This window comes from Peromyscus leucopus, chromosome 7 (genome assembly GCF_004664715.2).
Source record: "Peromyscus leucopus breed LL Stock chromosome 7, UCI_PerLeu_2.1, whole genome shotgun sequence".
Taxonomy (NCBI): Eukaryota; Metazoa; Chordata; class Mammalia; order Rodentia; family Cricetidae; genus Peromyscus; species Peromyscus leucopus.
The window spans coordinates 27,461,579-27,478,198 of NC_051069.1; the positions used below are offsets into that span (position 1 = coordinate 27,461,579).

The 16,620-nt window shown below is 50.9% G+C and overlaps 1 protein-coding gene across 5 annotated transcripts in view; it reads left to right on the forward strand.

Moving 5' to 3' along the window:
• Cep164 (centrosomal protein 164) overlaps nt 1–16,620 on the forward strand; it is a 67,287-nt gene that overhangs the window by 21,422 nt on the left and 29,245 nt on the right. For 3 of the 5 annotated variants that reach the window (XM_037207538.1, XM_028866440.2, XM_037207539.1), the window contains exons 4-8: nt 271–475; nt 2,687–4,351; nt 7,658–7,813; nt 8,155–8,292; nt 9,802–9,879. In XM_037207538.1, the coding sequence (XP_037063433.1) occupies nt 271–475; nt 2,687–4,351; nt 7,658–7,813; nt 8,155–8,292; nt 9,802–9,879 (2,242 nt within the window). The remainder of the gene's footprint in view (nt 1–270; nt 476–2,686; nt 4,352–7,657; nt 7,814–8,154; nt 8,293–9,801; nt 9,880–16,620) is intronic. The other 2 variants (XM_028866441.2, XM_028866444.2) reach the window with 2 other exon arrangements.

Here is a 16,620-nt window from a genome sequence, read left to right on the forward strand (position 1 = left end):
ATGTCCATATTTTATCTCCCATGTCTAACTTATTTCTCATATTTAAAAATACCAACTTATCTCCCATGTTGTATTCTGGGTAATTGCCTAGGTTTATTTTTCAATTCCTTATTTGTTTATCTTTCAGTGTCAACTTGATGTTGAGCACACTGTAAGAAATGATGATCTATTGCTATAAGTTCTTTTATATATTTCAATATCCTTTTTTAAAGAATTATGTTTTTGCCAGACCTTAGAAGGGACTGACTTCTGAACTCTGCTCGCTCCTAGCCAGAACATCACAGGTGACCTTTACTATTTCAACTTTGACACCGGGCAGTCCATTTGGGACCATCCATGTGATGAGCACTATCGGAAGTTGGTGATCCAGGAGCGAGAGAAGTGGTTGGCTCCCGGGGCCGTAAAGAAGAAAGACAAGAAAAAGAAAAAGGAAAAGAAAAACAAGAAAGACAAAGAGACCTCCAAAAGTCCTCTGGTGAGTCAGCCCGAGGCCAGCTCCTACACAGGGCTGCAGTCCAAGGGGTCTGGGGGCCCTCCCGGGAGTTAAAGCAATAGTGAGTTCTCGACAGGATATTGTCCAGTTTTACCTGGTGGACTTTTCCTTTCAGCTTCTAGCAGTCGTTACTTCTCTAAGTAATTTCTTCTCTCTCCTTGGGGAGCCCATGCTCCACGACAGGGCTAGCGACAGTGTGAGCTCATCAGGGCAAGGGCCGTGCTTTGCATTTGTTGAAGAAGTAGTGCTGTTGGCCGCTCTGAGTGTGCCACAAGGGAGATAGAGCGGTCGGTAAGTTGGCATCAGGCTGCCCTGGTGTGGGCTCACTGTTGTCTTCAAGCTGTCAGAACACCAGTGCCTTGAAGTTTGAAATGAAAAGTTGGCCTTGGTGGTCCATGGCTGCAGTCCTAGTACTGGGAAGGCTGAGGCTGGAGGATCACGAGTTTGAGGTCAGCCTATAATTGATACATACACGCCATTGGCTTTATTGACGTTGTCAGTGGTCTTTGTGGCCAGCGTCCTTGGCTGGTGGAGGGCGGCAGCCGTTAAACTGCATCGTCCTCACTGTGGTCTCCAGCACCTTTTGTGCTGAGTTCAGAGGGCTGTGGCCATCGTTTATTTCTCACTCAGCATGTCTGCATGGAGGAGGTGGAGGTGATCACCCTTACTTCAGGCCTCAGGAGGAGCTGAGAGCGAGCCTTCCCAAAGTGAGGCCCCGTGCTTCCGGACAGACTTTGTCCTCCTCATGCAGGCGTGGGGCTGGCAGCCTGAGGAAGCTACTCGGTTCAGCCCCGTGAGGAGCACTGCGGGGACCACTTTGGGAGCATTGTGAAGACAACTCTCAGTGGTCCAGTTGTTTTGTCCTTCTGAGACCCACATGTCACCCCCGCCCCTTGAGGATTCCTGGGGCTACATGCTAGGCAGGTGTTCTAGCAGTGAGGCACATCCCCAGGCTGTTGTCTTCTTTCCTAAAGTGTCAGCCCTGGCCTTGAACACTTGTTAAGCCGTTTGGTCCTTTATCATGTTCAGGTTCTGTCGCCGCTCTGCATCCCCTTGCCTCCCCCAGCTTGCTACATGGTTCTGAGAAACAGGGTGAGAAGCCCGTTCCTACAGAACAGTGAAGACAAGTGCTTTCCAAACAGAATCTTAGAACTTTCTGATATCATCACGTAGCTGAAAAACAGAGGTGGATGCTAGGCCTTTCATTAGCCAGGATAATCGGAAATGATATTTTGGCATCTGGCAGGCTCCAGCCGGACTCGAGGTGGGCTTGGGTGACAGCCTTGGCTCTGGATGCATGTTTGAGTCCCAGGAGCTCCTAGGTAGAAAGGACCCCTCTGTAGTTCCGGGAAGGGACAGCTGGCAGCCCTGGGTTCTCAGGCCAGGCACCTCAAGCTTGAGTTTGTCTCGTGGTCAGGCCTGAGGCTCATGGGCCACCTAGACTCAGGTGGTCTGGGCCCTCTGGAGATGTGTGCTCCCAGCTGGCTGGTTAGTGTATTTGCAGAGGGTGGTTGGTTATCTTAAGGCTTTCTGGTAGCCCCGCCATTCTGAGACTGGAGGTCTTTTAAGCAGTGCCAATCTGTGCTGGTGGTAGAGGGCACTCGACTCAATTTCCCAGGCTTCCTCTCTGCCTCAAAGGACGTTTCTGGGAGTCCTTGATAAGGCTTTTTATAAAACTAACCGATCGTGAACCTGAGGGCTAGAGGAAGCTTGGGGATCAATCACATGGCTGTGGCCTCCAGGCTTTGACTAGCGCTAGGTAAGGTGCCGCCTTCAGACGGCTGCTCTGTAGAGACCAGCTTACAAACAAACGGGGGTCCTCGGGTTGACCAGGGGCTGTGCTCCTCTTCCATGTCGCTCATAGTATAGCCTTCTCACTGTGGTAGCACCCCAGGAACCGAGTTCCCGGGGCTCCGTGGAACAAGGTTTGTAGGCTGTTAGTATGGTGGTTGTTTTTTCCTCTCTATGCGGGGAAGCTAGAACCTAGAAAGGGCGTATGTTTAGCCTAAGGGGGTTTAGGCCGCCTTCTCTCTCTCTCTCTCTCTCTCTCTCTCTCTCTCTCTCTCTCTGTCTTGTTTCTGCTTTATCTTAAGGAGGGTGGTTTTCTGCTATGGGTCTTGGGCTGAGTTAGCAAGAATCTACGAGAAGGTCAGTTAGTCCTTATTTTCTCTGCATATTTATATACCCATCTAGGAAACACAGCCCGAACAGGGACTTCTGCCTTCTTCCTCCTTTCTCCGTGGCCTGTCCCCTCTCCCAGCAACTGGGCTTGCTGATCTGGACCTAGACCAAGAGGTGCAGGCTAGAAGTGAGGCCACTTTTAAGAAAGGGAGGAGCCTGTGTATGCAGGGTGACACCCCGTGGCCTCTCATGGGTGCCCTTCCTGGCAAGCTGCAGCCACTCTCCAAAGGCCAAGCTCCTCGGACCCACCAGATCTTTGCTGATGTGGAGAAAATCTTAGGCAGGCCTCCGGTCCAGTGCAAGACAGACTTAGGAGACCCACAGAGTCTGGAGTCAACTCAGAAAGCAGCAGAGAAATTCTACCTGGGATTTTCAGACCCTGAAATAGAAAAGCTGGAACTGAGGACCAGACAGCAGAAACCTGGCCCCGGGGGCGCTCCGATCGCCGAGCCGCTCCAGAATGGGCAGGATGTGTTAGAGGGCAGGAGCCAGACTCCTGTCCATTCTAAGCTTCCCGAAGCCTCCAGAGGCCTGCAGCTGAAGGGGGATCAGCACAGTCACAGCAGAGCCATGCGCTGCACTGGCCCTGGAGGGGACAAAGGTCAGAGCCCCGTTCCCTTGCCGTCCTCTGAGGAGGAGCCCTCCCGGTCCCTGGGTCCATCTGACCACGTGCTCCCTGCCAGGAAAAGCAAGCTGTTTTTACTAGAGAGTAGCCCAGCAGAGGACTTGAACTGGCAGGGAGTTCCTGGGGAAGGTGGGGACCTGGGCAGGGGGAGGTGGAGGAGAGAGCCCCCGGGACTGTGGAGAGGACAGGTCTCCAGGCTCGTCAACAAGGATACCACAGAGAGCTTCAAGGAACTGGAGCCTGCTGCTCCCAAGGTTCCAGAGGTCTTGGCTGAAGATTCACCACAGGGCTTCTCCCTGATGCCACTTGATACCCTGGCATCAGAACCAGTTCTGAGGCCCCCTTCAGGGGGTCCTGCCAGTAAAGAGAGGCACCATCTCCCTGAGTCTCCAGAGTTTCCCAATGAAGAGAGGAAGCCTAGTGTGCCCGGGGCTGACTCGGATAGCAGTAGTGGAGGGGGGAGCAGCATGGCCTCGCCCCTTGGCTCCCAGGTCCTGGGTGAGGTAAACAACTTCCCCTGGGACCTTCAGAGTCCCCAGGGTTGTGTTCCTATCACGGGTCAGTCAGGCCCAGGGCCTAGAGATGTGCATTTCTGCCCTTTCCTGGTGCCTCAGTTGTCCCACACACAGAGCTCGGCTGAGGAGCAGTCAGAGATTGAAGACTACTCTGAGGACCAGAGATTCTACCAGCACATCCTGCAGATGGACAAGATCTCCAGGCGGCGGAAGGGCCTGGGGCTGCCTGAGAACATGCCGGAGATGCCGTACAAAGACGTCGCCGGCATGGTCTGCTGCATGACCACAGAGTCTTCCAGGATGTCTAGTGAGGGTGAACACAAGGCCGTCAGAGCTCAGGAGAGGGACCCGGGGTTACTGGCGTGGGGGCCGGGGCTGCTGGAGCACTCTCCGGAAGTGATTTCTGCCCCTGCTGGGCAGGAGCTTTCTCAGCAAGCACAGGGCCAGCTAAGCAGTGGCCTCAGGCAGGGGCTGGTCCAGCCCAGTTCTGACACCGGGCTTGCTGCAGAGCCAAGCAAGATGCAGCTTCTCAACCAGGTAGGCTTCTTAGAAAGTGTGGCCTCAGGTCTGGGGCCCCTGGGCTCAGCAGGGAGGGATCAGGTAGACCAGCCATTGCTCCAAAGCCCACAGGTCTGCTTTCTAATGCTAACCCTCCTCCAGTAACTGAGGATCCCCTAACTACCCAAGTGGCCACCTGACGAGATGCCCTGGATTTCCGGTTTGTCCTACTCCGTCACCTGCAGGCTAGAGCTGAGGGCATCCATGGTAGCCATGCTCGTGGGTGGTTCACACGCTTTGAAGGGATTTCTTCTGAGGGTGGGCAGGGCTGCACGGATGGTGCCGGCCCTTAGACAGAATCCAGGCGTTTTCTGGAATTTGGGAAGTCTTTCCTACCAGCTGATTCTCGAGAAGAGTCCTTCAGAGTTGGTCCTCTTCCCCAAAGCTTTGCCCGGTCCCTGCTTGGAGGCACACAGCACTGGAGTTCTCAACTCTAGCCCTCTCAGGAAGGATGGGGCCCACGGCCTGCTGCTGCCACGCAGCCAGCTGCTTCTGCTCCTTGCCTCCCAGAAACTCACGTGACTGACCTCTGCCAGGTTGTGTGGACCCTGTTTGTGACTCTACGTGGGGCTTACCTTGTCAAGCTTTCACTTTGTCCCTTTCGGGAGTCACCCCGTTCTTCATTCAGAAATCAAGTTGGATGGGACCACGGGGCTCAATCGGAATTCCCCAGGTGTTTCGCTGTGGCCCAGCTGCGGCTCTCCCCACTTGTTCCCTCTGGTCCCTAATTGCCGACATGCACTGGTTCTCCGTTAGTCCTAATAACTAGTGTAGTACTATAAATATCGGATAAGCCACAGATTATCCTGAAAGTTTTAATTAGCCCAATGGCATCAAGTTGATCTGCTCTGAAGGACAATGGCACGCACAGCCCCATGCTCAGAGTTAATGGCCGTCTATAGAAGATGATCAGCTAGGAGCCAGGGGTGTATAATTCCCCTGCTAACCACCGATTCAGGGCAGGCCCAAGAGAACAAAGGCCTCAGCACGCCTGTCTCTCTCCCTCAAGCCCCCAGCACGTTAGCAAATTAGCCATGTTAGGAGTCTGTAATTTTCTATAAATACAGTGTGGGAAGGATTTTGCTTGCTGATATGCTTGGGCTGGTGGAAGGGCTGAGCGGGGGGGGGGGGGGGGGGGGGGGGGGGAGGGGGGAGTCTGGCGGGCAGGCTCAGCCCCCTGCACTTCTCCTACCTACCATAGTCATAAGACTATTAGGAGTACGCTCCCTGAGATAATCCTGGACTCAGTCTCCTCTCTGCCCCACTAAGCCTGTGCCTTTGGACAGGATTCTTGGCCACACCCACCTCCGTTTACTCAAGTGGGGTCTCTGCATAGTGGTCGAGCCCACCTCAGGTGATTTGTGAGAATGAGCAGGGCCTAACGTTGAGCATCGCTGACCAGTGAGTTTGTGTGCTGGTCGCTTTTCTCCCTGACAAAGATGCTCCGCAGCAGGTCATGCGATTGGCCGTCTGCAGAGGTAAGGAGTGTCTTACCTCACTGCTCAGCCAAGGTTCAGGTGTCCTGAAGGCAGAGCTAGGTCCTGCTGGGACTTGCCCAGGGACCTCTTCCCTGGGCCAGACTGGCCGAGGGGGTGGTGACTCGGACCTTTGGATCCGTCTTTCTTTTTTCACTCCTTGGGGGTTAGTGTGGAGTAGAATATATTCTCTTTGCTTTTTTGTGTGTTTGTTTCTTCAAGACAGGGTTTCACCGTGTAGCCCTGGCTGTCCTGGAACTCACTCTGTAGACCAGGATGGCTTCGAACTCACAGAGATCTGCCTGTCTATGCACTCGAGTGCTGGGACTAAAGGCGTGCGCCACCGCCGCCTGGCTGTTCTTTTTGAGGAGTGTTGTGATGATGTGTCCCCAGTATGCTGTGCTGATTTTTTTTTTTTTTTTAACTTTTATTCCATGTGCATTGGTGTTTGGCCTGCATGTATGTTTGTGTGAGGGTGTCAGGTGCCCTGGAACTGGCATTAGAACAGTTGTGAGCTGCCATGCGGGTGCTGAGAATTGAACCTGGGTCAATTTGGAAGAGAAGCCAGTGCTCTTAACCACTGAGTCAGCTCTCCAGCCCCTAATCACTTTTTTTTTTAAAAAATTTATTTTTATTTTATTTGCACTGGTGTTTTGCCTACACGTATGTGTGAGGGTGTCAGATCTTGGAGTTACAGACAGTTGTGAGCTTCCATGTGGATGTTGAGAATTGAACCCGGTTCCTCTGGAAGAACAGTCAGTGCTCTTGACCACTGAGCCACCTCTCCAGCGGGGGGGGGGGGGCATCTCTTTTTTAAGATTTTATTTTTAACTGTGTGAGTGTGAGTGTGTGTGTGTGTGTGTGTGTGTGTGTGTGTGTGTGTGTTTGTGTGAGTGCAAGCGCTTGTGGAGGCCAGTAGAGGGCGTCAGAGATCGTCTAGAACTGTAGTTGCCTGCAGGTGTGTGTGAGCGGCCTGAAGTAGGTTGTGGGAACTGAATGAACTTAGACCCTCTGGAGAGCAGCAGACTCTCTTAACCAGTGAGACACCGCTCCAGCCCCTGTGCTGGCCTCTTGCTTCTGTTAGGCCAGATGATGGATTCCATAATATTGCTACAGCCCTGGGCCCCTTACAGAGGCCGCTGTGTCCATCATCTCCTTTGAGCTTCTTAGTAGACCCTGTAGGGCCAAGCATGGATGAAGGAACTGGGGATGGGAGAGACTGTGAATAGCCTGAGGGTTCACACATTTGGACAGACGCAGCCTGGAGTTTGACTCCGGTTGGCTCTCCTGAGAACTGGGGAAAGCCAGTCAGAGAATGACAAGGCACATGTTCATGTACAGCAGCCTCCTGTGTGCACAGCCCTCCAAGGAGGCCTGCACTTTCTTCTGGTGTCTCCTTCCGTCTTTGTCAGGAACACGTTGAGACTGCCTTTTTTTGACTCATCAGTTTTAAGCATCGACTGTAGAGACTTCTTTCTAGTAGCTGGGGTTTATCTCTGCCCCCCTCTGCCCGCCCGCCCCCATCCTGTTCACTTATTATGTGGCTCCTGAAAGGGGAGCAGAGCCCCCAGTCTTAGTATCTGCCAGGTGTGAGCTAGCACACAAGTTATCAGAATCAGGAAACTGGCCTGTGAGTCTCACCCAGTTGGCACATGGTATTTCTGGATGTTGTTTCATTAGCAGCCTCCAAGCGGAGGCGGTTTAAATTTGAACGGGCAGGATTTAGATGCTTTATTTTTATATCTGCCTCCAACGCCCTGAGAGCCACGTGGTTTCTGGGGTTTGTAACAAGATGTGTTCTGTTGCCCAGGTCCTGGGTTCCCCCTTAGCCCCAGTCCAGGCCCCTCTTTGGAGCCTGGCTCCCTTACGAGGCCCTGGGGACACCCCACCCTCTGCTCTTCGTGGACCTCAGAGTGTGAACCTGGGGAGCTTGGCAGATTCCGGGCAGCTTGGGGAACCCACGCTGGTGAGTCCTTTCTCTGCTACGCATGTGCTTTGTTACTGTGGGACCTTCTGGGTGGCACCCTGGGAACTGTGGCCTGTCACGGAGACACAAGCTGTGTCTTCAGAGTTCACCAGCTAGTGTGAGAAGAGTCACTCTGGCATGGGGATGGACTGGGCTGCAGGCCGCCTGTGCTGGTCTCCCCGGTGGAGTTGGGAAGGGAGTAGGCAGTGTGAATTCGACTCCAGACTCATGGACATGGCAGGACTTGATCGGGGGCCCATCTAGGTAGGAATGGAGGGAGCGTGCCAGCGTCATTGTCAAGGCCTTTCTGGTAAGTCCCTTGTGCTCTTTGTGTGTTGGAGCCTCCACAGGGTCTCAAGACTGCTGCTGCTTGTGCAAAGGGTGCCTTGGGTTCCGCCCACGAGGGCAAGCATGCTCTCAGCCTCCTGGCTTTAGGGGAGGAGACCAACGAGGAGGACAAGGAGGAGAGTGACAACCAGGTAATGGGGAGGTCCCCTCTGGCCTGGAAACCAGGTAATGGGGAGGTCCCTTTCTGGTCTGGAAACCAGGTAATGGGGAGGTCCCCTCTGGCCTGGAAGCCCTCTGGGTCTGTAGACATATTCTATATATTTCAATTATGGTAAAGCTCTCACACACAGGTAAGATTTTTAACCTATTTTAATGGTACAGTAATTCAGGGATTATTAGGTTTTTTTCATCTTTTTTTTTTTTTTTCTGGAGCTGAGGACCGAACCCAGGGCCTTGTGCTTGCTAGGCAAGTGCTCTACCACTGAGCTAAATCCCCAACCTATTAGGTTTTTTTCATAATGTTATGTTATCACCACTACTGTCCATTTTCAGAACTTGTTTATAGTCCCATATTCTAGCCCCCATACAATAAATCATTCCTTTTTCTTCCAGCACCTGGTAACCTCTAAATTTACTTTTTTTTGTGTGTGTGGGGGTGTTAAGGATTTGCCAGTTCTAGATGTTTCATAGGAGTAAAATCGCGTAGTGTTTGTCTTTGATGGCTGGCACCTGCCCCGCAGCATGCTGCAGCCCGTATGTAAACATGCAGTTTAAGCCCGGTGTGTATGCACCATGTTCTGTTTATGCACTCATTGTTGGTAGATACATGGACTAGTTCTATCTTTGGCTAACCTCCCAGCCATTTAAAAATAAATAAGTGTTTTTCCACCCATAACTTCCTTTCTTGACCAGTCTATATGCCTCTCACGTTTGAGCTGGAGAACACAACATGCTTGCTTGGCCTTGTGCTCACTTGACAAAAGGCTACTTAGAGAGGCCTGTGCCCTGGAGTCCTCCAAAGCCTTGCCAGGGCACTCCCATTCTCCTCTGCATGTTAGGCTGGCCAATTCCTTTAGACTTATCACCTTAATTTTAATTAATTAATTATTTAATTAATTATTTAATTAATCAACTTGACACAAGCTGGAGTTATCTTAGAAGAGGGAACCCTGATTGAGAAAAATGCTTCCATAAGATTGGCCTGTACGCAAGCCTGTGAAGCATTTTCTCAGTTAGTGATTCATGGATGCTCAGCACATTGTGGGTGGTGCTATCTCTGAACAGGTAGTCCTGAGCTGTACACAAATGCAGGCTGAACCAGTCGGTGGTGGCACACGCCTTTAATCCAAGCACTTGGGAGGTGGAGGTAGGTGGATCTCTGAGTTCGAGGCCAGCCTAGTATACAGAGTGAGTTCCAGGATAGCCAGGGCTACACAGAGAACCTTGTCTGGAAAAACCATCAATCAATCAATTAGACTGAGCAGGCCAGGAGGAGCAAGCTAGTAAGTAGCACTCCTCCATGGCCTCTGCATTAGTTCTTGTTTCTCGTCCCTTCCCTGAGTTCCTTCGGTAACTGACTAGGACCTGAGAGTTGTAAGCTGAAGTAAGCCTTCCCTCCCCAAGCTGCTTTTGGCCCTGAACTCCATCACAGCAATGGAAACCCTGACTAAGATGTTGTTCATCATTGTTCTTGCTTGCAGAGTGTCCGAAGCTCCAGTGAGCTTCTCAAGAACCTGCACCTGGACCTCAGTGCCCTGGGAGGTAACTTTGAGTACGAGGTAAGATCTTGATAACCCTGCTGGTAAATGTCTCGCTTGGGCTGTACCTTTTTCCCTTCTGAAGCTTTGCCGCTGTCCACGGAGCATATGTGGAAAAGGAGCTGGTCCATTTATTTGGGTCTGTTCAGGATTTCTGGGGTTCAGGGAGTCCATTCTCTCAGCTATCAAATGACCAGTCTAAATTTTAGACAGGAGATCGTCTAGGTAAATGAAGAGCTTGAGCAAAGATTTAAGGATAGACAAAAGCACATGGGTGGGTATAGCTTCTGGAACATGCTTCCAAGGTCCCACCTGTCCCTGAAGTCTGACCTGTGCTGCCTCCAGCATGTTTTTCATGGAGAGCACACAGGCAGTGTAAGTCAGCATGCCAGTATGCTCATACTTTTTGTGCATGTTTTGGAACCTGGACTTAGAAATCATAGGGACATCTCCTACTGTATGTTCTCTGTCTAGTGTCTGATTTATTATTATTGTTTATTTATTATGCATACAAAGTTCTGTCTGCATGTATGCCTGCAGGCCAGAAGAGGGTACCAGATCTCATTATGGATGGTTGTAAGCCACCATGTGGTTGCTGGGAATTGAACTCAGGACCTCTGGAAGAGCAGTCAGTGCTTTTAGCCTTCTAAGCCATCTCTCCAGTTCCTGATTTATTAATTTTTAAGCAAGTAACAGTTCTCTAAATTTTCCTAAAATATTTGTTATAAGCACTGAATTATGAAGTTGCAAATTCGATTCATAAAGACATTTGAATATCTACCACAAGGTCTAAGCCTCATACAGGTCTTATATATTATGTTTTAATTCAAAAATCACTTTTATATCATTAGAATGACCACAAAGCTGGCCAGAAATGCAAAGGTGCTCCCCTCACAAATTTTAGTTGGTTTCTTTGTTATCCGTATTCTTTGTGTGTGTGATTGTATGTGTTGCACATGTATATTTGCTGTATTATATGTTAAAGTGCACATGGAATCCAGAGGAGGACATTGGGTGTTCTGCTCTACCATTCACTGCCTAGTTATTCCCTCAACATAGAGTTTCTCACTGAGCCTGGTGCTAGGCTGGCAGCCAGCATGTCCCAGGGAATCTCCTGTGGTCACACCTGACTTTTTACATGGGGGCTCACGCTCAGCAAGCATTCTTACCCTCTGAGACATCTCCTCAGTCTCCCTTATTATTAATTAGCTAATTAATTAATTAATTAATTCAGGGCAGGGTTTCTCTGTGTAGTTTTGGTGCCTGTCCTGGATCTCGCTCTATAGACCAGTCTGACCTTGAACTCACAGAGATCCGCCAGGTCCTGCCTCCCGAGTGCTAGGATTAAAGACGTGCGCCACCACCGCCCGGCCTATTTTTTTAAATTGCATTTCAATGTATTTATTTGTACTGTGTGTGTCACAGAGTACATGTGGAGGTTGGAGGACAACTTTCAGGAATCAGTGTCCTCCTTCCGCGAGGTTCCTGGGGACCGAACTCGGGTTGTCAAGCTTGGCAGCAAGTGCCTTTGCCCACTAAACTGTCTTCCTGGCCCAGTCTCTTTTATTTCTGACTCATATTTCTTGGTACTCATCACTCCTTGGAGGTCAGGGTACTGTCTCAGTCCACACGCCGGCTGACAAGCTCTGGATTGCTACTTGAGACCTCACTGTGGGTGCATCTTTTAAGGGGATCCAACCGTGTCTTGGGGGGCAGGACCTGTCTCATAGAGAAGCTTTACTCACTATCCCCAAGTCTGCTCAGCCTTCTGGTTCTGCACAGCCAGCTCGGTTTTGATTGTGACTTTAGCACTTCCACCAAATGTGGCGCTTCTCCTGCTGCCCCGTCTGTATCTCCCGTCCGATACATGTCTGCTGGGAGGCTGCTCCTTCCGATCGGAGCTGCTCTGCCTGAGTAAGGAACTCTGTTTGGTTCTCTACGGGAGGACTTGATTTCCTTCTCAGCCACCGTTAACCAGCGCTGACTGCCTGGTGGACTCCAAGAAGGTTCTCAGTTTGAACCTGGGTGGATGTCTGTGACTAGGAGAAGGGGTGTCATGAAGGCTTGCATGTTTGGGGAAAGAGAGTAACTGTTTTCCAGGGGACCGGGCACAGGGAGGGTGTAGATGCTGCATAATTTATGTCTATATACCCAGCACCTAGCCCACTCGCTGGGACACAGGAAGTGCTTGGGTGGGTTTGGTTTAGCAGCTGAGAGAATGGAGTGGAGGGTATCGAGACAGGCTGGGTGGTGTTTCTTCCTTCCCTTGGCTTCCTCACTTTCTGGGGACAGTAGGTGGCTGTTCCTTGCAGTCAGCTGCTGGGTTGAAATTTCCTTGTAGCTTGATCATGACTACTTAATGGATTACAGATGTCAACTGAGAAAGGTGTTTCTCCTCTGACATGTTATGGACTTCTAGAGTTTTCCCTTTGCTGGTGAGGGGAGCGGGAGCTTTTAAAACATTTTTTTTTTTTTTTTTTTTTTTGGTTTTTTCGAGACAGGGTTTCTCTGTGTAGCTTTGCGCCTTTCCTGGAACTCGCTTTGGAGACCAGGCTGGCCTCGAACTCACAGAGATCCGCCTGCCTCTGCCTCCCGAGTGCTGGGACTAAAGGCGTGCGCCACCACTGCCCGGCTTAAAACATTTTTTAATAGCTTGCTTGGCACCACAGGGAGGTGAGGAAGTGTCTGGAGTAAGTAGGTGATGCTTAGACACCTCGCACACCTGTCTCCAGTTCTCTGCCACATGGGGTGTTGGAGTCCTGTGTTCTAACCTCAGGTAGGGCATTAGGGGTTTTTCTTGGGGGAGATGTTATTGGTGGAGATCAGTGTAGGCGTCTAGGCAGGCAAAGCTGCCTCCACTTGGCACTGACCTTTGAAATGACTTTTGTCCCGGTGTATACCCCCCTCCCCCATCTGGGTCTCGCAGTTAGTTCTGGTTGCAGCTGCAGCCTTTCTTCCTGGGTTTATCCTGCCTGTGTTCCCAGCCACTTTGCTCTTACTTCCATGAGAGGGCAGCAGGATGGCAGGAATGCAGTCAGCATCGACTCCCTCCTCAGCTTTCCAACCCAGACCCACTGCTAGTCTATCACAGAGGCAACGGGAAAGGTTCCAGAACCCACACCAAGAAGGCTTCTGAGGGAGAGGGGGAGGCAGAGGGTGGCGGGGAGGCAGAGGGTGGCGAGCAGGCAGTATGTGGTCATGTGGTGCTGATGAAAAGCCATCAGCTCTCAAAAGGAGAGGGAGGGAGCCTCGGCTTAGAAATCACAGGATGATGTCAGTGTGATTGGAAAGTGCTAACTACACCCGGGGAGCTGTGCAAAGAATTAAGACCAACTGAACGGGCACCAGACCTGGAAAATAACCCTGGCCGATGGTTGGCTTAGCAGGAGTCTCCCCAGAGCAGTGTGAATGCATGAGCATGCTGTTGAGGTAGCCTCCCCCCAGCCCCCATGACTCCCCCCTCCTGTCCTGTGTGCATCATGGGAGCCCAAGTGCCTTTGTGCTCTGGACAGGTAAGGGGGTGGGAATGCAACCTGGGGAGCCTCATGACTTTTGAAAAGTGTTAAATATTCAAGAACTGGTTCTGACAGTCACTCCTCTTCACCCCCTCCTTGTGCAGATGGCAAAATCTTGAAATATGCCTTGAAATGCAAAAGGACCTGAGACTGTGGCAGGAGGAGGTTGGGGAGTTTGAGCATGGAGGGGCCCAGAGCGGAGCTGTGTACCCACAAAGCCTGGAGCAGGAGACTGTACAGAGATGTCTGGGGTGTGCACACTGCCTGGGGGCTTCCAAACCTAGGCCTGGGGACAGCCAAGGAGCATGGGCTGGGTGAGCAGGGACAGTGTGGAGTCAGATGAGATGCTTAGATTTCCTGCATCCTTTTGTAGATGATGATAGCCAGTGTTTAATTTCCCCTGCCTTCTCCACCCATTTCTGGCTGTCCTACGGATGTAGTCAGTGGAGACGTGATGTAGACCAAAGCCATTTATTTTATTTTATTTTTAAGGCCGTTTGTTTTAATGGTTGCCTTATTTTATCGATTTTATGTTTAGGTAGGCAGATTGAGATCATGCAGTCACATGGAAATCTTCCTTTTTGGGAGGGGGGGTGCCGCAAGTGGAAGCTGGGACCTTAGACTTTAGACACACACTCTCCCAGGGAGTATGCCCCACACTGAAATTCATCTTCTGAAGGGTTTCAATTTCAGAGTTGCCTAGATGAAGCTCAAGATTCTTGTAGTCGGGTTGTGTTCTCTTCAGTATAATTATGGGAATCTTGAGGCTAGAGAGATGGCTCACTGGTTATGAGCACTTGCTATTCTTCCCAAGGACCAAGGGGCTGGTTCCCATCACGCACATCAGGTGACTCACAACTGTTTGTAATTCCAGCGGGTCTTATGCCCTCTTCTGGCCTCCATGGGTAAACCATCCCCACCCTGCTTCTGCCTCTGGAGAGTTGGGATTAAAGGTGTGCTACCACCATACCTGGCCACCACCACCATCCTGGCCGCCACCACCATACCTGGCTACCACCACCATCCTGGCCACCACCACCATCCTGGCGCCACCACCATACCTGGCTGCCACCCTCTGAGTTTTATGGCCTACTTGCTTTTTCATCATTTTGAATAGTTAAGAGTTAACATTTCATATTATAAGCACTGCACTGAAATAGTCTAATCCACATATGACTTTGGCAAATAAATATTACATCTCCATTTGGGAGAGGAAGAAGGGAAGCCTCCACTCCTACCATTGGCTCACACATATGTTCTTTTTTTTTTTTTTTTTTTTTTTTTTTTGGTAGGCCTGGCTGTGTAGTTAGAACTCGCTCTGTAGACCAGGCTGGCCTGGAACCCACAGAGTTCTACCTGCCACCTGCCTCTGCCTCCTGAGTGTGCTGGGATTGCCACCACCGCATGGCAACACATGGGTTCTTAAAAACCAAAGACAAAACAAAACAACCTCAGTTGAGACTTTATTGAGCATCCATATATGCCAGAAACTGGGTTCTAAGCACAATAGGGAGTTCATCAAGTAAGGAAAATAAGCAAAGAAACCCACAGCTATTATAGCAGAAAGACCCAGGGTCCAGGGACCAAAGGCCAAGGAAGGCTTCCTGGGAGAGGTGATGCTGTGAGGACCAGTGGTAGTTTGTCAGGGGGTGGAGCAGTGTTTGTATCTGGAATATGTGACTTAGTGGTCGGGCACAGACTTAGCATGTGCCAGGTCTGACATCTTTTAAAACTAAAGAGAGTGTGCGTAGCAGAGGAGAAAAAATAGCCCAGTGTTCAGGCCCGGGCAGGAGGGGTGTAAGATACGGTGGGGATGAACTGTGTGTGAGAAGCAGGAAGGGCTCTCTGGTGTCTGACACTTTGTCTGTCTCCTAATCCAAAGTTTGTTGCTAGGTAACTCTCTTAGGACTAGGTTTCAGCCCCAGATTGAAGGAGGAGGACAGGAGAGCCTTCCTTAATTCTAGGATGAGCCTGACTAGCATGGACCAGCCTTTTTTGCTGAATGACTCATGTGGTGAACAGACACCCCCCCTGTAAACTTCACCCTCCTCCTTGGAGCCACAGAGCCTGGTAGACGAGTTGTGGTGCTCCCGCTGAGTGTTGGTGGCGTGGCCCCAGCTTGAATGAAGCTACCTTACTGAAGAGAAGGGCCTGAGGCACCCCTCTAAACGGCAGCGGTACTCTGTATGAATTCTGAGAGGGGTGGGTGGTGCTGGCTACTGTCTGCTTCTCCACCTTCTGCTCTTCTCCCAGGGGAGGCTTGGGACCAGCAGTCACACCTGCCTCCAGTGCTCCTTAGGTTTGGGCAGTCAGAACTCACCATTAGGCCCACAAGGGACATTTCACTTTTCTCAGTGTTAGCTAGTGCCCCACAGGCAGGATGGGTATGGTCATCTCCTCTTCCCGAAGGCAGTGGGTGTGCGGCACACTGAGGATGCTCAGAGGATGAATATGGGTTTCATTATCGTAGAATGTTAGTGATCGTTTCTGGGGCACCGACAGTCTAGACAGGCATAGTTCTAAGTTCCTCACCTCTCTCAACGAGTGTTAACTCATTTAACCCTCCGAGTGGCTTTGTAAGGTGGGTACTCCGTGAATCTACGTATTTAAGCGGAAGGAGCGGAGGCACAGTAATTTGCTTGAGACTGTGTCTCCTGCCTCCCAGTACCATCCCTCGGGAGCCTGGGTTAGCCTGTCATCCGGCTGCCGGATCTACAGTGGCTCTGCCTTTGGCTTCAGCAGACACTGCGCCAGAACAACGGCAGATGCCGTGTTGAGGTCTCCTTCAGCTGTTGACTCGACTTGGGATGCTCAGCTTTCCGCGACCATAGTGAAATATCTGAACTGAACCTTAAGCCATATTAAGAAAAGGATTATGTCTGCTCTCAGTTTCAAAAGTGAGGCCGTGACTGGTTAGCCCCCTTGTTTTAGGTCTGTGGTGAGGTAGCGCATCATGGCAGGACCATGCGGGCACAGTGGAGATGCTCACACCATAAGCCAAGGAGCAAAGAGGTGAAGGCTGTGCCCCTAGTAACCCAAAGACCTCCTAAAAGTTTTACCCCTTCTCAGGAATGCCACTCGGGGCACGCCTCCACCACACAGGCCTTTTGAGGGGCACTTCAGATCCAGACTGTAGCACTTAATGCACTCCTTGTTTTAATCTTCAGGATAGCGAATCTGGAAGTCTTAAAAATCCCTGATCAGGAGTTGTTCAGCCTGACAGCCTAAGTGCCAACACAGATGTTTT